Source organism: Rattus rattus, chromosome 16 (assembly GCF_011064425.1).
Source record: "Rattus rattus isolate New Zealand chromosome 16, Rrattus_CSIRO_v1, whole genome shotgun sequence".
NCBI classification, from domain to species: Eukaryota; Metazoa; Chordata; class Mammalia; order Rodentia; family Muridae; genus Rattus; species Rattus rattus.
The window spans coordinates 39,936,128-39,958,310 of NC_046169.1; the positions used below are offsets into that span (position 1 = coordinate 39,936,128).

Consider the following 22,183-nt stretch of genomic DNA (forward strand, 5'->3'; position numbering starts at 1 on the left):
GAGAGAGAGAAAGAGAGATATGCACTCGCATGTGCACAGAGAGACACACATGGAAAGGGAGGGACAGAGAGAGATTAAGGAATGATTCCACACACTAATTCCTGAGAATCAGAAGCAAAGGCAGAAGGTTCATGAGTTCAAGACCAACCTCAGCTACATAGAAACCCTAACTCAAGACCCCTATACACAAACACACACACACACACACACACACACATACATGCACACATGCACACACCTTGAATAACCAAATAGTTTTTTTTCTGGTGGGAACGCTGTCTGTTTCTCTCCACAAGAGAAAGGACTTCAGGAGATATTGGTGGAACGGTAAGGTGACTCTGTGGGTAAGGCTCTGCTGCCAAACCTGAGGACCTGGATTCGGGCCCCTATCGCACACGGTGGGAGGGGAAAGCTGACTTCTATGGGCTGTCCTCTGACCTTGACACATCATGGTGGATGTTTACACTCACAGACACAAAACATTAACGAAGGCTAAAACGAAGACATTCACTGTGCCCACGGTGATACGCTTCTCTGACTTCAGGACTCAAGAGGACAGGGTTCCCCTCAATGGTAGAACATTTACCTAGCCTGCTCCAGGTCCTGAGCCATGCCCTTCCCCCCTCTCCCCTCCCCTCACACACATAAGCAGGATCAAGTCTCCTCAAGACCACAGTGGTCTTGAGGTAGCAAGAATGAGAGGAAGGTATGTCTTAGGATCAATCCTCAAGAGAGTTTAATATCCAGTGCTTTAATGATGTTGACCAGCAGAGTGCTGAGGAGGGAGCCCTCCCCCTCTTCCTCCCTCTCCTCCCCCTCCTCCCCTTCTTCCTCCTTCTCCTCCCATCACTCCATCACTACAAATAGACATGGATCGTGTCGTGAACCGTTCATCAGAGTTCTAAGCAAAAGACTCCAGACCACTCTGTATCGGACTGAACACAGGTCCTGCCACCCAGTAGGACCAGCCTTAGTACAGTCGTTGCAGCGTGAGAAGAATTGCATCATGGTTGTAGATCTCGCCTGTCTCATGCAGCCTTGGTTAGAACCAGCCAGCATCACTGCCCTGGAAGGACGAGGCAGAGAGGGGAACAGCAGGATTTCCTCCCTTCAGGCCTTTGCCAAAGGAAGCCGGGGGCTGGAGGAGGGGCTGGAAGAGGGGCTGGGGGAGGGGCTGGGACTGGAGCTGGGGGAGGGAATCATCAAGGACGCTGTCAACTGGCTGAAGGGGTTGGGGCAGGCGGTATTCACCAGAGTCCTCAGAGGTGGGATGGAGGCATCCTGGACAAGTTCTTTTCTTCTAGAATTTTCCCAAAGAGGTTGGCTGCCTCCATTGCACAACCCCAGTGAATCGTGAGCCCGTAACCTCCATGACCATAGTTATGGATGACCTGGGAGAAGCAAGAGAGATGGTGACCAGGTGTGGGAGGGACCTCAGGGCGTGGCCGGGAACGCTGGGTTACCCTGGAAGACCAGGAAAGAGCCTTCTAAAGAGTGGATGCCCGGGGGTTGGGGATTTAGCTCAGTGGTAGAGCGCTTGCCTAGGAAGCACAAGGCCCTGGGTTCGGTCCCCAGCTCCAAAAAAAAGAACCAAAAAAAAAAAAAAAAAAGAGTGGATGCCCGGAGCTCCGTCAATGCCTTACCGGGGCCGTGGGCTGGGCCTGGGACTAGCTTAAAGGGAACGGTCTGAGGAGTGTAGGCTGACTCCCACACTCTTACACTCTGCTTAAAAGGAGAGGGTGCTCCACCCAGCAGCACGGGAAATGCAGGACCGAGAAACCTTGCCCTCAGAGCGGTCAGCTGCCCCAGATCCCTTGGTTCTCATACTCCACACACTCAGCTTTGTAGAGACGGCCACGGTCCCTCCATACGTGCACACAATCATCTGTACCCACTGTCTACACACACACTCATTCACACACACATCTGCCTACACGCACACTCGGTCACACACACACCTGTCTACACGCACACTCATGCCCTCCGTGCACCCCTGTCTGAGATAAGAGGAGAAAGCTAACCTGGGTGCAGGGGTCGGTTCCAGCCCACCCTGCTCACACCCCTGGTGAGGGGACCCAGAGGAGCCCCTCCAGAAGGACAATGTCTCTGAGGAAGCTCCAGTCACACCTGAGCCTGGCCCCCTTACCCGTGGTCCGCCTTACTAGGTAATGTCTCCAATGGAGGTCCTGGTTCTTTTCCTCAGGCCAAAGAAAGTTGTTCCTATCCAAAGGGCTTCGGGGCAGACTCTGAAAGGCCATGAGTTTGCCCTGCTGTCTGGCATTAAGTACCACGTCTCTCTACTCAGCCCTTTCCCATCTCAAGTCTCCATGTCCCCTTATATGGGGGAAGGAGGAGGGGAGGGGCCTGTGGGGGAGGGGGAGGAATGACTGGGTTGTTGCTGGAGCTGGGTAAACACTGCTGCCCTTGACACAACACACCTCTGCACTTGAAGATCCAAAGCGAAGGCGTTCTCTTTCTAGCCGGACCTGAGGTCGGACTGGCCGGAAGCCAGTGAGTTCACCCACGATTCTTGCATTCTGGGGGAAAAAGAAAACCTTCTGATGACTTTGCTTCCTGACTGACATTCTAGGCGGCTGTGAGTTAGCTTTCAGACTCTCATCGCCGCCCCCTTTGCTAGTCACCACACTAGTCATGTTAGCAGTCACACACATCCCACAGTGTGAGTGTGTGAGCATGCACGAGTGTGTGAGTGTGTAAGTATGTGTGAGTGTGTGTGTGAGTTGAGTGTATGTGAGTGTGTGAGAGTGCAAATGTGTGTATGAGTCTGCATGTGTATTTGTATGTAAGTATAAATGTGTATATGTGTATAACTGTATATGTATGTGTATTGTGTGTGAGCATGTGTACGTGAGTTTGTGTGAGTGTATAAGTATATATGTATATGTATTGTGTGTGTATGTGTGTATGGGTTTGTGTGAGTGTGTATATAAGTGTGTATGCATGTGTTTTTTCTGTATACTCCAGTCTGGGTACTGTGTACTGTGTACTGGATACTCCAGTCTGGTACTGTGTACTGGATACTGTATACCCCAGTCTGGGTGCTGTGTACTGGATACTGGATACCCCATCTGGGTACTGGGTACTGTGTACTGCATATCCCAGTCTCTCTCTGGGCTACTGGCCCACTTATCCCCATGGAGGTATCTTCCCATCAGGACCAAGCTGCCCTGGCTGAAGCCATCACCAACCCTTCACCTTCAGGGTAGGCTCCAGTTGACAGCAGCTCTTCCAAATGGCGTTGTGGTCATGGACGCTGTTTAGCTCGCTCCAGTTCCCCAGCTGGAATATACCTCCGAGCGTAACGGTCTTGGAACTATACAAAAATAAAGAGGTCTAAGGAAGACAATGTCTGGCAGGCAGAGGCGTCTCCCCCTCCCCTTCTCCCTCACTATCACGTCCTCTGAATCACCCACTCCCGTCAGCCTTGCTGCCCCTGCTAAACACACCCCACTGCCATCATGGTCTCCATCCCTGTGCCACCATCCCCAGTATCCCCATCACCACCAGTCCCACCATCTCTGTCAACACCTCGCTACCGCCAGCAATGTCATCGGCACCGACCCCGTCACCGTCTCTACCACCAAAGCAGCATCACCATGGCATTGTCATCTCCACCTTGCCAATAAAATCAGTACCAAGGCAGCCATCACACCACCACATCACCCATCATTGGCTCTGAAACCATCATCCCTGCCAGGCTAGAAGCATGATTGGTCTTCATCTACAGCGGATGCCACTCCTACTCCACCACCATTGATGATGGTGATCTCCTTGACATTGCACTCAAATACCCCTGTGATGGTTTGTGTATGCTTGGCCCACAGAGTGGTACTATTAGAAGGTGTGGTCTTGTTGGAGTGGGTATGGTCTTGTTAGAGTGGGTGTGGCCCTGTTGGAGTGGGTGTGGCCCTGTTGGAGGAGGTATGGCCTTGTTGGAGGTGTGTCACTGTGGGTATGGGCTTTAAGACCCTCTTCCTAGCTGCCTGGAAGTGAGTTCTTCCACTAGCAGCCTTGGGATGTAGAACTCTCAGCTCTTACTGCACCAGGCCTGCCTGGATGCTGTCATGTTCCTGCCTTGATGATAATGGACTGAACCTCTGGACCTGTAAGCCAGCCCCAATTAAATGTTATCCTTATAAGAGTTGCCTTGGTCATGGTGTCTGTTCACAGCAAAAAAAAAAAAACCCTAACTGAGACACCCTCCATGCCTGTTAACAGCCCCTTCAGCACCACCCTTCCCCACCGATAAACTTGCTACATTGCCGCGATGATGTCGTTCAACACCAGTAGCCCACCATCCCCTAACACAGCCTCCACCACCAACATTGTGAGCACCTTAAACCCAATTGCTCTCCCACCCCCTCTACAGACATTCCAACCCAGGTCACTGCCTGCATACCCAGGACCTTCGTCTTCGCCTTTCCACCTCTGCTACCAGAATGAATGTTCAAGGTAAAGTTTAATCAGGACTGAATCCCGCCATCCCGGGGGATGGAAGAAAAACACCGGCCGGGTGGATGGGGTGTCACGACCCCATGAAGCCTTCCCTTCTATGACCTTAGATCAGTCAGAGCTTTACCCTGGGATGATGTATGGAGAGTTGTAGATGCCAAGGCTGGGATCATGGGTGAGGATGAAGTGCTTTATCCAAGGGGCCTCCACCTGTTAGTCAAGACAGATGCATCTTGGGAGTGAGGTCAAGGTCAGTGGTTTACCCTTAGGCTTGCTCCCTCCGTGCTCAGCCTCAGCAGGGTCACCTGACAGCTCCCCTTGTTCCTTGAAGTATATCCCATATCCTCACCAAATATCCACAGGAAAACCTGAGCTCAGAGAGCAAACGGACACACAAGGACCACACACCCCTGCACACCTACAAATGCGCACATGCACATTCACATGTGCATATGGTCACACCCATAGGCATGCCCGCAAATGCCAAGCATGTACATGGACATTCCCACACAGCACAAGAGGCATGGAACAACAGTGACACCACAGGCTGGCTCACCCGGGCTCTAACCCTCGGCTCACTGTTTCCTGCTGTGCATCCTTTCTCATGTTACTTGACATCTCTGTGCTTCAGGTAAGATGGCAGTGTGATACAAACTAACCGATTGACTCAAAAAAAGTACTTAGGTGTGCACCTGGCACTTGATAAGCACTGCATAAACGTTCCCTATTTTTTTTGTAACTCAGGGCTGTGCTGTGTTCCTACATGGTGAAAAGGTTCCTAAATGCACTTTTTACAAAATTCCAAAACAGCAGGGCTGGGAGTAGGTTGGTCCCTATTTCTTCAGTGAGTCACTCCCTCGAAGTCTGCAGTCACTCCATCAACATGGACCCTGTGGAAGCTTAGAAGTGGCGGGGGAAGACAGAGCAAGCTCTCCACGGACCACAGGCTGTATCTCCTCACCTGGATGATCTGGCCCCGGCCTGGCTGCAGGGAGGCGTCTGCTTGCAGAGCCCCGGCCCACACCCCGGTGCAGTTGATAATCACATCCACGCCTCCTCGCGCCACCTGGCAGCAAGAACAAGTCAGGGACAGGAAGGGGTGAGGACTGTGCTGTGCCCTCTCCTATCCGTCCTCCAGCCTCTTACATCACAGCTGCCTGCTCCCTGGGGAACTGGGGTGAGGTGTGCCAGTGTGGATCCAACGACCCTGGCTCCAAATCTCCCCACTGTCTTCACTCAGTTTCTGACCACAGAAATGTCCTTTTAGCTCCCGAGACTCAGCTACTCTCGTTTGACAATAATTTTCCTCCTCTTACTCCTCCTTCTCCTCCCCCTCCTCTTCTTCTTTCTCTTCTTCTTCCTCCTCTCCCCTCCTCCTCTTCCTTCTCCTCTTCCCCTTCCTCATCTTCACCCTCCTCCCCTCCTCTTTATCATCCTCCTCCTCTTCCTCCTACTCTTCCTCCTCCCCTTCTTCCCCTTTACCCTCCTCCCCTCCTCCTCTTCACCCTCCTCCCCCTCCCTTTCCTCACTGCTCCCCCCTTCTCTCCCTCCTTCCTCCTCCCCTCCTCCTCCTCTTCTTCTATTTTGGGTTTTTTACTTCTTTTTAATTTTTTTGGAGCTGGGGACCGAACCCAGGGCCTTGTACTTGTTAGGCAAGCGCTCTACCACTGAGCTAAACCCCCAACCCTATTTTGGGTGTTTTGAGACAGAGTTTCTCTGTGTATCCCTGTCTGTCCTAGAACTCACTCTGTAAACCAATCTGGCCTTAAACTCAGACATCCGCCTGCCTCTGCTTCCCAAGCGCTGGGATTAAAGGCCATGAGTCACCACCACCCGGCTGACAATGATTTTCTAGCAAAGCCAATAATGTTCACAGGCTACCGTAAGGATGCCGTGTGACCCTGAGGAGAGACTGATGGATAGAAAAAGTACTGAGGAGGGGAACTTTCCTGAAACCTTAAAGAAAAGTTCACATCAAGACAAGATGGCACTACCCTCCATGAGACCCCTTTGAGCCTATTCCCTTGCCTTCTCTCTGCCAGGACACTTGCTTCAGTGCTGCCTGTGGCCAGAGAACTTGTCAAGTCAGACACAGGAAGCACCCCCATGCTTCCAGCCCATCACTGGTGACTCCCCCAAGGCCTTCACGGACACATACATTGCTAAGTGTGTGCTATCGTAGAGCCACGGAGGAGAATGGTTTCAGAATCAACCACAGACCCCAAGTGTCCATCAGGACCAGGCCTGACCACAATGAGCTCAGTACCAGTGGCTGGAGATGCTGCACTTTCCCTGCGCCAAGCATTGTTCTGCATGCTGGGACTAACTGAAGCCACGGAGCTGAGCTGTTAGGATGCAGTGGTCCTGACCTCATCACTGTGTGGTGGTGGTGCGCATGTGGTCTGATCTGAGTGCTGGACATTGCAGGAATATCAGCCCAGATGTCATGGGCAGCACGGAAGGGTCTGGGCTGGGGAGTGGAGTAGAGCTGACTCCAGGATAAGGTGTCCCTGACTGTGAGTCATGTCTGGGGGCAGATATAACCAGAGTCCCTCTGGCCGCTGTGATTCCCTTGTTCCCTTCTCACCACCAATATCAAGGCAGACACCTTCCTCAGAATGCTCAAGTCCTCCTGGAGTTAGAGCCTGGATAGGCCTACAGCAGCCCTGAGAGTCCAAGAAGGGGCTCTCTCGCCCAACAGCAGGGAGCATCTTCCTCCCTCCCTCCCTTCTCTATTCACACATACACACACACACACACACTCGTACACACACTCACACTCATACACACACACACTCACACACACTCACACTCATACACACTCACACACTCACACACATACACAAGCATACAGGCATGCACACACTCCACACACACACACACACTCACACACACACACTCACACACACACACACATACACACGCACACAGGCATCACACACACATCCCCACACACACACCCTACACACACACACCATACACACACACACACCCTTACACACCTCACACACACCACACACACACACGCATACAGGCATGCACACACACACACACACACACACACACACACACACACACACACACACACTGGACACTCACCTCTTCGAAAGACGCCACCTTCCGATGGATGAACTTCACTCCCCTCTCAGTTAACCTGGGATGAGGACATACATCAAAACCGCCCCAAATTCACTTCTCTGCCACATCCCTCATAGAGGGTGGGACAGGGGACATTCCTGTGAACATTAGCCCCACTCGATGCCCCTGTGTGGTCTTTCAGTTCGTGAGCACTGGCTGGGCCACTGGTCTGAAAAAATACCTCTAGCCCATCACTGAGCTCGTGGAGAAGGTCATGGAGCAAGCTGTCCCCTGAGGGTTTGGGACACAAGACCAGAATCTCATTATAGTCTGTTACCATGTTGGTTTCTATCAAACTTTAGGGGACAAACTTTAGGGGAGAAAGGGCAGGGAGGCAGAGCTGAGCCAGTGTCATATGCACCTTTGTCAGGAGCATGACACCAGCGTGCCCTACCCAGGGACACCCATCCCTCTCTTTAAATGTCCCAGAGAAGGGCTCTGTGGATGTGGCTCAGTAGTGACATGTCTTCCCAGAGGACGTGAGGCCCTGAAAATTCATCAAAAGAACTAGAAATCAAACAATTGGAAGGGTTCCCTAGGGAGGGAGTCCTAACTATGTAATTTCATCGTGATAGGACACCTGGAAAGAGGCTAGTTAGGGGTCACAATGTCCCAAGAGCAAGAGTGGTAAACCTCAGAGCAGTGGTTTATTGTGTTACAATTTCCTCAAATTTGTAACATTCCCCTCTGGAAGGAACCGAGACTCTCCTGAGACATACAAAGTAACAAATTTCACATGACTGAGAACACACGAGATTCACCCAGCCCCTCCCCAAGGTTATACAAGCAGTGGCGAGCTGAGGGAGGAGACTTGCGGACGGAGACTTGCGGACGGCTGAGCAGCCCAGAGGAGAGTATCTGAGTTGTGCAGCTGCTTAGAGATGAACAGGGAGCTCCGGGGTTGCAGCTCACACCTGCATTGGGCTGGGCTTTTGATGCAACAGCCACTGAGCCATCTCAAGTCCTGTAACTGACCCCTTACCAATACTCCTGTTACTAATTCAATAAATTCATTGGCTCACCAAGTTGGACTTCGATGTAATGATCACTTTAGTCAGTTGTGGGTTTCCTATGTGGGGTGAGTAGTAATGTATGTGTCTCCCCAGGAGAGGTTTCACATGACACAGTTCCCGAGTTTAGCTGATAACTATACTCACCCAGAGAATATACTGACATATAAGATTCTGGACCTACTAGACATGAGACAACTCCCCACTCCCACCCCTACCCCTATCCCACCCCCGTTAATCCCTACACCTGGGAAGCAAGGATAGTGGATCTCTGTGAGTTCCAGGCCATCCAGGGTTACATAGTCTCAAAAAGACAAAGAGCAAATAAGTAAATCAAATCTGGACCCTTGCCCTGGTGTTCTGACTCAGTAGATGCAGAATAGGACCCAGGAGGCCATACTTCAAAACGTCTTCCCAGACCACTAGAGTCTCCACTCATTTCAGAGTTTTAAAAAAATCTTTAGAGCTGGAGAGATGGCTCAGTGGTTAAGAGCACTGACTGCTCTTCCAGAGGTCCTGAGTTCAATTCCCAGCGACCACATGGTGGCTCACAATCACGTGTAATGGTGATCTGATGCCCTCTTCTGGTGAGTCTGAAGACAGCGACAGTGTGTACTCATAAATAAATCTTTTTTAAAAAACCATTATCATATGAGCTTGAAGCCTTGAGGGGATTTGCTAAGAAGTGTAACAACTGAACTCTGCAAGTGGGTTGATGCTCTGTGCGATGAAGAACCATGGCTTCAACCCACCGTGGCGATCAGGACCAGGGACAGCTCCCACACAGCACCCCAAGATCTTCAGCGTGGAGTTTGTCCACTATTTTCTCACATCTTGGTCCCTGGGACATCTCCTTCCTAAGGGAAGTTTAAGGTCTTACCTCTCAGTCAGCCATGATAGGTAGCTCTTCCCCTCAAGAAGGAGGCTCGTGTTGAACCAGCCATAGCTAGAGTCAGAGGGGAGTGGGGAGGGAACAGTCAGAATCTGCTGTTTGACGATTGTCTCAGTGTTGTTCTGAGTCCCCCAACATGGATATGTGGGGAGCTGATGGGATTAGAAGGTGAGGCCTAAAGAATGATCCTGAAACCATCGGGTCCTTCCTTCAAAGGCCACTGTGGGACCCCCATTGCCCCTTCTCATTGATGGATCATGATATGAGCAGGCATGGCAAACACCTCATGAGCTCATAGGTAGCCCATATCTAGTGTGCAAAGCTGGCTGGCATTTCATCCCAAAGCCCTCAGGAAGCATCAGAAGGACAGGGTACAAAGGGCTCCAAGAGAGAGATGGGATGGGAGATTGGGGTTTGGTACCTTCTATACTGTTCTGTCTGAATTGTCATGCCCTGGTTTCTTTGCCCAGGACAGGCATTAAGTCCCAGACCCTGGAGGGAATGGCCAAGACCAAGTTGTAGCAAAGATGGTTCTCCCAGCATCCCTCAGTCCCTGCCTGTTACAGGGCATGGCTGGCATACCCCACCCCATATTCTGAACTCTCAGTCCAGGGGTCTAGCCTGCCCCTCTCTGTATAATCCAACCATTTTGGTTACCTGTCCCTTCTATACCTTTGGTCCTCTGGCTGCTGCACCTGCTTCTCCCCTCTCTGTTTTTGATTCCCCTCCCCCTTCTCCTCACAGGGTTCATTCTGGCTATGTCCACTCTGGACTCTCCCGGATGGCTCTGTCTGTGCTATTCTCACGTTTGTCTTGCCAGTAAGCTTCCTCTTCCACCACACCTAGGAGCAACCATGGCCTTTCCTTTCCCATTCTTTCTTTCATTTTCTTTCATTCCACAGGAATCTTACCTATAATCAGGGAACATGTCCAACTCTCTGGGGGTCAGCTTCCGGAATCCCAGAACTGTTCTTTTCCAGAAAGGGTCCTGAGGAGGAAGCAGAAACAGGCTCAAGGGCCAGGTAGACTGGATCAGCAGAAGAACAGAGACTCAGAGGGCGTGGCTCGGGTCTGCAGCCTTCGCTTCTCTGGCTCTGTTGTTCCATCTTCACAACCAGGCACTTGGGTGGATGCTGTGCATCCTTACAGACAGGCCAACGGACCTGGGACAGGTCGAGGAATTTGTCTAAATCTCACAGCTATGAGGGAGAGGTGAGATCTCATGTATGTCATGTAGCTGTCTTCAGACACAGCAGAAGAGGGCATCAGATCCCATTACAGATGGTTGTGAGCCACCATGTGGTTGCTGGGAATTGAACTCAGGACCTCTGGAAGAGCAGTCAGTGCTTCCCCCCCCCTCCGGAGCTGGGGACCGAACCCAGGGCCTTGCGTTTGCTAGGCAAGCGCTCTACCACTGAGCTAAATCCCCAATCCCCTGCAGTCAGTGCTCTTAACTGCTGAGCCATCTCTCCAGCCCTGAGAGCTGAGATCTGAACTCACACAATCAGGCTCAGGTCTATTCCTTTCAGTTAGCATAAGAAGAAGATCAGGAGTAGAGTAGAGACAGCGGCTCAGTGGACCTGAGGCAGGGATGTGGCTCCATACCAAGACACTTGCCTAAGACACGCAAAGCCCTGACCCTCAACTCCATCAAAATAGATAGGTAGATAGATGATAGGTACATAGATGACAAATACATAGCTAGATGATAGATAGATAGATAGATAGATAGATAGATAGATAGATAGATACATACATACATACATACATACATACGTACAAAGATAGATAGATAGATAGATGATAGATAAATGATTGATAGATAAATGATAGATAGATGATAGATAGAAACATACATACTTACGTACATAGATAGATAGATGATAGATAAATGATCGATAGATGATAGATAGATGATAGATGATAGATGGATAGATAGATGGATAGATGATAGATACATAGAGAGATAGACAGACAGATGATAGATGGATACATAGATAGATGATAGATAGATAGATAGATAGATAGATAGATAGATAGATAGACAGATAGGGAGAGAGATAGACAGATGATAGATGATAGATAGATAGATAGATGATAGATAAATGATTGATAGACAGATGATAGATAGATGATAGATACATACATACTTACATACATAGATAGATGATAGATAAATGATTGATAGACAGATGATAGATAGATGATAGATAGATACATACATACTTACATACATAGATAGATGATAGATAAATGATTGATAGATGAGAGATAGATGATAGATAGACAGATGATAGATGGATAGATAGATGATAGATGATAGATACATAGAGAGATAGACAGACAGATGATAGATGGATACATAGATAGATAGATGATAGATAGATAGATAGATACATAGATACATAGATAGATAGATAGATAGATGGAGAGAGATAGATGATAGATGGATAGATAGATGATAGATGGATAGATGATAGATAGATACATAGATGATAGACAGATGATAGATGGATAGATAGATGGATAGATGATAGATACATAGAGAGATAGACAGACAGATGATAGATAGATAGATAGATAGATGGATAGATGATAGATACATAGAGAGATAGACAGACAGATGATAGATGGATACATAGATAGATAGATACATAGATACATAGATACATAGATACATAGATGATAGATAGACAGATACATAGATAGATTATAGATAGATGGATAGATGATAGATAGATACATAGATAGATGATAGATAGATACATAGATAGATAGATAGATAGATAGAGAGAGATGATAGATGGATAGATAGATAGATGATAGATGGATAGATGATAGATAGATACATAGATGATAGATAGACAGATACATAGATAGATGATTGATAGATAGATGATAGATAGATGATAGATAGATAGATGATAGATAGATGATAGATAAATAGATAGATGATAGATAGATAATTGATCAATAGATAGATGATAGATAACTGATTGACCAACAGATGATAGATAGGTAGACAGTCAGACAGACAGATCTAATCTGGACCATAAGTCTGTGACCTCTGAGTACTCCTCCAGCTCAGGGCCCCAGCTCTATCTATGCCCCGTTAGGTCCAAATCTCCCATTGAATGGCAACTCCAGTGACACTGTCCTAAACAGAAGGATTGCTGTTGGGTCTAGAAGCCTAACGATGGGTTTTTGTTCACCAGAAAAGCAGAAGAGGAACCGCCCTTAGTCCTCCAGGAGCAGAGTGCCTGTCAACCTTCCCTCATGTATCAACTACCCTGGGCAAGGACACCTAGTTCCCGTCAGTCCAGACAATCTCTCGCCCTCTCTCTGTCTTGCATTACCTCTCTCACACCCCACTCCCCGCATAGATTGCCCTGGTGACTTGGTCCTCATAAGCCTTTCTTTCTACCACAGAACAAATGATCTAAATTCCATTGTTTCTCTGTACAATGGCTTATCTGCCTCGTGGTCAAGGACTCTTGGCTCACCGGGACTTCATCTCGGAAGAGGTTGTAGCCTGAGATTAGGGCCAAGCCCATTTTCTCAGCGTTTGGAGAATGGAGGCAGCTCAGAAGGTGATCGAAAGTTTGCTGGTTCCACTCCCTGGAAGTATAAAAGACAGCACACTTGAGTCTCTTTCACCAATCCTGAGCTGACATCAAGGAACTAAAGTCTTTTTAGTACCCTGTCTTGTAAGACCTTATGCAAATGTATTAATACCACACACACACACACACACACACACACACACACACACACACACACACACGCCACACACACAGTAAAATCTTTGTTGCACACAGATTCTCTACTGTTTCTAAGATGTTGATGATCTGGAGCTGAGAAACCCCAACCCCACCCCTTCCTCCTTCTGTTCCTTTTCAGACTACCCAGTTAAAGCCTACCACTCTGCAGATGCAGGCAGATCTCTGTGAGTTCTAAGCTAGCCTAGTCTATAGAGCAAGTTCCAGGACAGCCAAGGAAACTCAGAGAAACCCTGTCTTGAGAAAATAAAAAAGACTTAACAACTAGATCCCAGTCAACGGGAAAAGGTACGGTCTTCATCTGAATCAGGACAAAAAGCAAATGCACTTCCTGTCTGTATGTGTTCACTCCTCTTTTTTTTTTAAAAAAAAATCTATTTATTATATACACGGTGTTCTGCATATATATCTGCATATCAGAAGAGGGTATCAGATCCCATTACAGATGGTTGTGAGCCACCATGGGGTTGCTAGGAATTGAACTCAGGACCTCTGGAAGAGCAGTCAGTGCTCTTAACTGCTGAGCCATCTCTCCCACCCTGAGTACAACTTCTTAAAGATAAAGTTAGCCTCGTCTGGACACTCCCCTTAGAATATCAGTCTCTTGCTTTGTAAATCCAAACTTATCCCTAACCAAAATGGCACTGGAGGCTTGGTCACTAAACACCCTGGGCAGAATTGCTCAGAATCTAGATTGGGTAGTGTTGTGGTGTCACACGACAGGGACGTGTGTAACACACTGAGAAGACATCCACCGAGTTCACTCTTACAGTGCTCCAAAAAGCTCCCCCACACCTAGCTTCTCAGATGGAAAAGCATCCCTGTTGTGTACCCTGAAGGTGGTGCCTGAGGCCTGTGCTCACACTGCAAAGGCCTTGACCTGGCTTTGAGCAGGTCAAGCCCAGAACTGAGCACCTCCCCAGGAACAGAGGTGACAGGCTTCACTCCAGTCAAACGACATCTGTAAACAAGACCTCACGGGATAGGCTTGATTACCCCCATGGGTGGGAGGAGGTATGTGGGCAGGAAGTAAGTCAGGAGGTATACGGTTGTTCTCTGGGTATCCTGGTATGGACCTGGCCCCTGGCCACCATCTTGGCCAGTGTTTAGCAAAGCTTGCTTCAGATTTGGCTCAGTGATCATGGTAGTGGGGTCAACAATGCTGCCCAGGGCGGTTTTTGTCGGCTCTGGGACCCCAGTTGTGTCTGCTTGGTGCACAGTTTGTTATTTTCTTCATTCTTTTATCCATTATTCCTTATATATTTACTTAAAAAATATAGGGGCTGCAGAGATGGCTCAGTGGTTAGGATCACTGGCTGCTCTTCCAGAGGTCCTGAGTTCAAATCCCAGCAAGCACATGGTGGCTCACGACCCTCTGTAGTGGGATCTAGTTCCTTCTCCTGGTGTGCAAGTGTATATACGTATAGGGTACTTGTATATATAAAATAAATAAATAAATTTTTAAAATTATACAGTCTTTCCATGTAGTCTTGGCTAACCCAGAACTTGCCAGGTAGACCAGGTGAGTCTCCAAATTGCAGTGAATCTCCATGCCTCTGCTTCCTGAGTGTTGGGATGGGATTACAGGTAGGTGGGCTTTCCTGACTGGTTATTATTTAATCTTAGTCTTGTTATGATTTCAAGTCTAGATGATCCCAAGCTTATAACTTACCCCCTCTACCCAAAAGCTCTATAACACATGGCTCCAGGTCAAGTCTTCACCAGGGATTTGTCCTTGGTGGTGAAGACAGTGGTGAGAGGCTCCCTATGTGGACTCAGCTCCGTGGGCCCCCAGACTACCGCATGGAACCCTCACTCACGCCTCCTGCGGGTTGCTGGGGTCAGAGAGATAAGGCTGCCAGAATCCCGCAGCCACATCGCTGGTAGTGAACGGCGTGAAGCGATCCGCATAGATCTTCATGTGCAGAGGCTGGGCTGGGTGGTAACGTTCATGAATGCAGAGGGCTGTAGACAGTCCGATGACTCCCGCTCCAATCACGGCCACGCGCATCACCCCAGCCTGCAAGAGGGAAGATGGAGAGTACCAGTCATCACCACCATCACCATGGGCTCCCAAACATAGGCCATTTGTCTTCCACTGCCTCATCCTTGAGTTTTTCAAATCACGTGACTCGTGTGAACACAGGGCACCACAGTTGGGCTAGCCTGGGCTCTGCTCTTCTCAAACAGGTTGTCTTGGGTCACAGCCTCAGTTACCTCCACTGAAAATGGGTACATCTCCTCTAGGGTTGTTACGAAGATCTCGATAGGTTATGTGTTGACAGTTCACACAGACACAGACACAGACACAGACACAGACACACACACACACACACACACACACACCTGTATACACAGAGGGACAGAGGGACACACACAAACACACATACAGATACATAGACACAGGCACAGACACACATGCACAGACACACACATACAGATACACACGCACACAGATACACACAAGTACAGACTCACACACAGAGTGACACACAAGCACACACACATACACATTTCATTTTTTTACATGTCTACATATGTGTATGCACATACACACACACACACACACACATCCCTCAGTGCAAGGTGCAGGTAGAGACAAGAAGAGGACATCTGTAACTCCCAGACTTGAGGTTACAGATGGCTGGGAGCCCCCAACCTGAATCTGGATCCTCTGGAAGAGCAGAATGTGCTCTTTTTTTTTTTTTTTTAAAGATTTATTTATTGTATTTATATGAGTACACTGTAGCTGTCTTCAGGCACATCAGAACAGGGCATTGAATCCCTGTTACAGATGGTTGTGAGCCACCATGTGGTTGTTGGGATTTGAACTCAGGACCTCTGGAAGAACAGTCAGTGCTCTTAACCACTGAGCCATCTCTCCAGTCCCAGAATGTGCTCTTAACTGCTGAACCATCTCTCCATCCTCACTGTTCCCAGTTTACCAGGAGCAGCGCTGGGGTGAACAGAGGCGAATCCCGTGCCAAAGGTCACTCAGCTGATAATTGTGGCAGCTCCCCGGGTGCCCCACCACGAGGTTAGCTTTGGCTGCCGGTATTCGTCTGGTAGTCAGGAGTACTGGCTTCAAATAGAGCTCAACCCTGTTAACCGTCAGCCCTGGGTAACATGCCCCTCGAGCTTTAGATTTCCCTCAGGGGTGGACACCAGTGGCCAAACAGCTCTGGTACTGTAGAGAGCCGACCTCCGGGATCACCTACTGTGCTCCTGAGCCAGAACTACACATATCCCTACACCTAAGCCTCGGTTGTCCTTCTGAGGTCAGGGCTGCTGTTCTTAGTCCCATTTTACAGATAAGGAAACTGAGGCTCAGAATGGCAAAGTACCTCACACACATCTCCAGAAGTGCTGGTGTTGGAATGTAACTCCGATTCAAATAAATCCTGTACACGTTTACAGCACCCTGACTGTGCACCACGCTGCCCACGAGCCAGTGCGGCTTTGAGCGTGTCTGATGCAGGGTTTGCCCTCAGAACTTGCTCTTCTGGCAGAGGAATAGGCCAGCCTTGGATTAGGGGGCTGGCTACACCTTCAGATGTTTAGGCCTAGCCGCTTTTGACCTTGCTCTATTCAGACAGCTCCTGCGAGGCAGAACAAGGGGACTGTGTGTGTCCGGAAGGGCCAAACTCTTGCCCCTTCTTACACTCGGCTGGCCTCCCTCAGACCCCAGCTCCTGGCAACGTGGGCCTGGGGCCCTGAACAGTGGATCATTCTCAATATGGCCTAGTTTTGCAAAGCGGGGGTGGCGGGGTGGCGGCAGGCCACAGAAGCTGGACTCTGCTGGGGTTTCAGACGCCAAATTGGGTACCGAGTCCACAAACAGAAGGAGGCAGCTTGAGGCCTGTGCTTGGGTGCTGAGGGTTTAGGGAAGAGCCCCTCCCCCACCCCACCCATCCCCTCCCCCACCCCACCCCTCCCCTTCCCCTCACCACCCCTCCCTTCCCCTCCCCACCCATTCCATCCATTCCCTCCCCATCCCCACCCTTCCCCCATCCCCACCCCCACCCTCAGCCCCAAGAAAGACAGGAGTGCTCCAGTCTCATCAGCTGTCATGAGGATTCAGTGCCAAGCTCTGCAGTGGTTCCTGCTAAATGGTGCCTGGGAGACCTTCGGGACATGGTATCCAGTGCCCAGTACAAGTACTCAGTACTCGGTACACAGTACACAGTATGTAATAGTACATGTACTCAGTATACAGCACACAGATTACACAATACAGGTGCTCAGCATACAAGTGCACAGAGCACAGTATACAGTATAAGTACTCTGTACACAGGACATAGTACCCAGTACAAGTACTCAGTACAGAGCATACAGTATACAGTACAAGTACTCAGTATACAGCACATAGTACTACCCAGCACAAGTACTCAGTGTACAGCCCAGAGTACCACCTAGTACAAGTACTCAGTATACAGCACACAGGACTACCCAGCACAAGTATTCAGTATGCAGCTCACAGTACTACCTAGTACAAGTACTCAGTATACAGCACACAGGATTACCCAGCACAAGTACTCAGTACACATGCTTAGTACTCAGTACAGAATACACACAGTCCATAGTAAACAATATTAGAAGCTCACAGTGTGCTGGATCAGCAGGTCAGACACGCACAGCTTAGCCTACCTCTGACATACTGAGTGTGTGAGCCTGGCCGAGTCATTGGACTCCTCTGGGTAAGAGAGAGCAGCTTCCAGTCTGCCCAGGGTTAGGGTGCTCCCTCCTGGGATGTACATTTTCAGTGTTTGAGCCAAGAGAGTTCAGGGAAGCCAGGGGAGCTGCTCTGTGTGAATGGAGCCTGTCCGCTGTCTGCACACTTGCAGGCTGGCTAACCCCCTTGTCTCCGTACCCCAGCACACTCCGTGGGAGGATGCCTCTTGCCCATTGTTCCCCTTGCCCCAGCCTGGGACGGACAGTGGATGCACACACCAAGAGGGGACATCTTAGGAAAGTCTTGGGTGCTTGGGAACTCAAACACAACTGCAGTTTACAGGTGAGGCGATGAGTCACCCAGAGAGCAGCTTCCACTCGAGGTCAAGATACGGGCTGGAGAGAGAACCTATGTCTGATGCCTGCACCATTGAGAGACCCAGGAAAGGACAGGTGAGGGGCAGGGGGGAGGGCTGATGGGGCATCAGGGGTCTAGATAGGGGAAGACATCTGTAATCTGAGAAGTCAGGACGCTGAGGCAAGAAGAAGCTACAAGTTCCAGGTCAGACTGGGTTTCATAGCAATTATGTGTCTCAAAAAGATAAGGGTTGAAGTGGAGGGAGAGGGGGAGGACCCATGAGGCAGGTCTGGCGGTGCACACTTGTGTTCCTAGCACTGGAAAGGCTGAGTCAGGAGGATTGCATGTTCAAGACCAGAGGTTACATAGTAACTTCCTGCCTTAAGAGGGGAAAAAAAAAAGGCAAAGAAGAAACTTTGAACCAAAGCATGGCCTTGGGAGGACAAACCCAGACTGATCGGAAGTCTGGCTCTGATAATGGCTTCCAAGGGATGGTGAGAGGTGCGTGCCTCACAGGTCCCAGTTTTCCCCACTATGCGGAACTCTAAGGAGGAACTAGACATCCCTGTGTGGATAGAAAACCAAGGAAAGGGGAGAGACTGTCCCTGAGTCACGACCGTGAGGAAAGGATCATTTCCCAGGGGTGGTGGGAAAGAATCATCTCTGTGAGGGGAGGGCTGCAGCTGTGTGGGTTCCAGCCCGTGTGTGTGTGCGTGTGTGTGTGTGTGTGTGTGTGTGCGCGCGCGTGCGAGTGTGCGTGTGTGCACGTGTGCATGTGTCTGTGTGTGTGCCTGTATGTGTGACTGTCTGTTTCTGTGGGCATGCCTACATGTATATCTATGTGTCTGTATGTGTGTGTGTGTGTCTGTTCATGTGTGTCTGTGCCTGTGTCTATGTATCTGTATGTGTGTTTGTGTGTGTCCCTCTGTGTATATGGGTCTGTGTGTGTGTGTGTGTGTGTGTGTGTGTGTGTGTGTGTGTGTGTGCCTGTGTGTATGTGTCTGTATGTGTGTTTGTGTGTGTCTGTGTGTGTCTGTGTGTGTCTGTGTGTGTGTGTGTGTCTGTGCATGTGTGTCTGTGCTTGTGTCTATGTATCTGTATGTGTGTTTGTGTGTGTCCCTCTGTGTATATGGGTCTTTGTGTGTGTGTGTGTCTGTGTGTCTCTGTGTGAACTGTCAACACATAACCTATTGAAATATTCGTAACAACCCTAGAGGAGATGTACCCATTTTCAGTGGAGGTAACTGAGGCTGAGACCCAAGACAACCTGTTTGAGAAGAGCAGAGCCCAGGCTAGCCGGACTGTGGTGCCCTGTGTTCACATGAGTCACATGATTTGAAAAACCTGAGGATGAGGCAGTGGAAGACAAATGGCCTATGTTTGGGAGCCCTGCAGTTCCAAAGCCTAAAACCCACCATTTGTGGGAGCACCAGTGGGAACAGGATTGGAGAGGAAAGACCCTGACAAGAGTAGCTATTGTTAAAGTACAGTACAAAAGCATGTGGTCCTCATCAGAAGCAGGAGCTAGACCACAGAAGCCTCGGTCTAGCCTCAGGTAAGATCATGCATATATACACCAATGAACGTCTGAGCCAGTCCGTGCATAGCTCTGTTATTAAGTCAACCATTTCCTTGAGGTTGCTGCCAGTTTTACGTTAGAGGTGCAATTCTGCTTCATGGCCACTCATTCTAATCAACTGTGCTCGGAGTGTGTGTCCTGGAAGATGAGCTGGCGAAGCTATGGCATTCATCAGAGAGGGAAACAGACAGACAGACAGACAGACAGACAGACAGGTTATAAAGTCAACATAAGTATAGGACAGGACAGCCTATTGGACCCTACCATCACTAGGACACAAAATGCAATGGAGACAACACAACCCCTTCACCCTCACACGTCCTCTGGGAGATGGTCTCTCTATCATCCTATAGGACGCCAGGTCTCACCCGATTCAGCCCGAATGTATCTCAGGGCAGCAGTCAGACGGCACTGGCTTCTCTCTTTGTCTCTCTGGAAAGCAACCAGAGGAGGCAGCTCGTACCTCTGACCGTCACGTACACTTAATGGAGAACACGAAGGACTAGCGAAGCCAAACAGCCGTAACGAGGAGGCACGGAGACGAGCACAAGCCGGTCCTGCCAGGACCATGTGGCTGAACCTTCTCGTGCATTCCCAGTTATCATTTAATTGGGACAGCAGTTATGGGATACTGATAACCAAGCCCCCCTCCCCAGCATAGCGATAAAGACCATTTAGGGAGTGTTTATTAGCTGGGCGCCAGGCGTTTTCTATCCCTCTGTCTTCTGAGCCTCAAATTCACCCTGTGAGTCAAGGTCCCCACATCCAGAGACTTCAAGATGGCTCAGCTGCGAGAGGTGCCTGCCACCGAGCCTGACCAGCTGAATTCAATTCCTGAGACCCCCGTGGTGGGAGAGATGAATGCAGTCCCAAAAGCTGCCCTTTGACCTCTACCTGAAGAGCGTGAGTGTGAATTCCCGCCCCCATCCCCAACCCCATACCAAACCGATCAATAGCATAATGAAAAAAACTTTGTTCAAAAATGCCGTGTTCCAGAGGGGAAACCTGAGGCTTGGAGAGGTAAGGTTCAGAACCTGCCATCCCCTTCTGACTACACTGTACCCCTAGGGGTACAGGGGTACAGTGTCATCTCTCAGGGGGACATTTCCCCAAGTCTGTCCTTTTTTGGGGCCACCAATCTCAGTCGCTGATGTCGAGCCCGGATTGTTGGCATGGAGAGGACACTGGGGAAGACACTATGTTGTTTCTGTCCCCTTTACTTACCGATGGTGCCAAGTGTCTAGAGAAAAATGGCCTGGGGGTGCAGGAACCTGTCTCCAGCAGGATTGCTCCTGATTCTGGGCTGCGTTGACTTCAGCCCTCTGCCCACCAGCTAGGACTGGAACGCCAGGTCAAAGTCTTCGGCAGTAGAGGGGGCACAGGGCAAGGGGTGGGGCTGGGCACTGCACTTCTCCAGGAGCAGGAATCAGTCTGGCCACGGGACCTTCTGTTTCCTCCCTCTAGTGAGCTGCCTGACTTTTCTGGCTGATCCCAAGCCCCTGCGAAGAGGCCTGGGGGGGTGGGGGAAGGAGGGGTTTCTAAGGCCCAAGCCAGCTGGAGATGAGCCTCCACCCCCCCCCATTGCTGCACCCCAGCAGAGGGGAGGACCGTTCCCTGGGCCACTGTGGGCCAAAGGCGGAGGACAGGCCCTTCCCGGCCAGCCAGCTAGCTCACTGCTGTTCTGGGATGCTAGACAGATGAGGCTGAGAAGGGACGCCTGCCTGGGCTGGGAGGATGTGTGGTCTTTGCTTCAGTATCCCAGAGACGAAAGCAGCAGGACTCCAGGTCCTTCTTCTGCCAAGGCTAGACCTCTAACCGGGACACGGTGAGAGCAAAACACATCTGGCTGAACAGATGAGAATACTGTGATGGTGTAGTCTTCTACCTCAGCAACATCCACCACAATGAAGGAAGCACGTGTAACAGGGGAGAGAGCCCGGGGCCACAAGCACACTAGGCAGGCACTGTGCCTCTGAGGGACAGCCATAGCCTGTTCTATTATTATTATTATTATTATTATTATTATTATTATTATTATTATTATTAATACACCATACAGCTTTCTCCCTGAATGTATGCCTGCAGGCCAGAAGAGGGCGCCAGATCCCATCACAAATGGTTGTGAGCCACTATGTGGTGCTGGGAATTGAACTCAGGACCTCTGGAAGAGCAGTCAGTGCTCTTAACCACTGAGCCATCTCTCCAGCCCTCAAAAATTATTTTTAATCTGCTTTTTTTCCCCTTTAGAGTTTCTACCATTAATTGAATATATAAAAGCCTCCC

At 49.7% G+C, this 22,183-nt stretch overlaps 1 protein-coding gene across 1 annotated transcript; it reads right to left on the reverse strand.

Annotated features, from left to right (window-relative positions):
- Positions 1 to 818: 818 nt before the first annotated feature.
- Dao (D-amino acid oxidase) lies at positions 819 to 21,469 on the reverse strand. The gene is made up of 12 exons (XM_032886623.1): positions 21,125 to 21,469; positions 15,113 to 15,312; positions 13,017 to 13,131; positions 10,425 to 10,501; positions 9,502 to 9,567; positions 7,573 to 7,627; positions 5,435 to 5,539; positions 4,601 to 4,683; positions 3,217 to 3,334; positions 2,439 to 2,537; positions 1,252 to 1,391; positions 819 to 1,075 (listed from the first exon to the last, which is right to left on the reverse strand). The coding sequence occupies exons 2-11, from the start codon at positions 15,301 to 15,303 to the stop codon at positions 1,260 to 1,262; spliced, it is 1,041 nt and encodes a 346-aa protein (XP_032742514.1). The 5' UTR covers positions 15,304 to 15,312; positions 21,125 to 21,469; the 3' UTR covers positions 819 to 1,075; positions 1,252 to 1,259.
- Between the last annotated feature and the right edge of the window lie 714 nt (positions 21,470 to 22,183).

What these genes read in the sequence shown, in the direction of transcription:
- Dao (XM_032886623.1), bottom strand. Translation starts at nt 15,303, where the DNA reads ATGCGCGTGGCCGTGATTGGAGCGGGAGTCATCGGACTGTCTACAGCC. An exon ending in CCCAGCAACCCGCAGGAGGC is followed by an intron (nt 13,132 to 15,112) that starts GTGAGTGAGGGT and finishes TTATACTTCCAG; the next exon opens with GGAGTGGAACCAGCAAACTT. An exon ending in AACTGGAGCCTACCCTGAAG is followed by an intron (nt 2,538 to 3,216) that starts GTGAAGGGTTGG and finishes TTTTTCCCCCAG; the next exon opens with AATGCAAGAATCGTGGGTGA.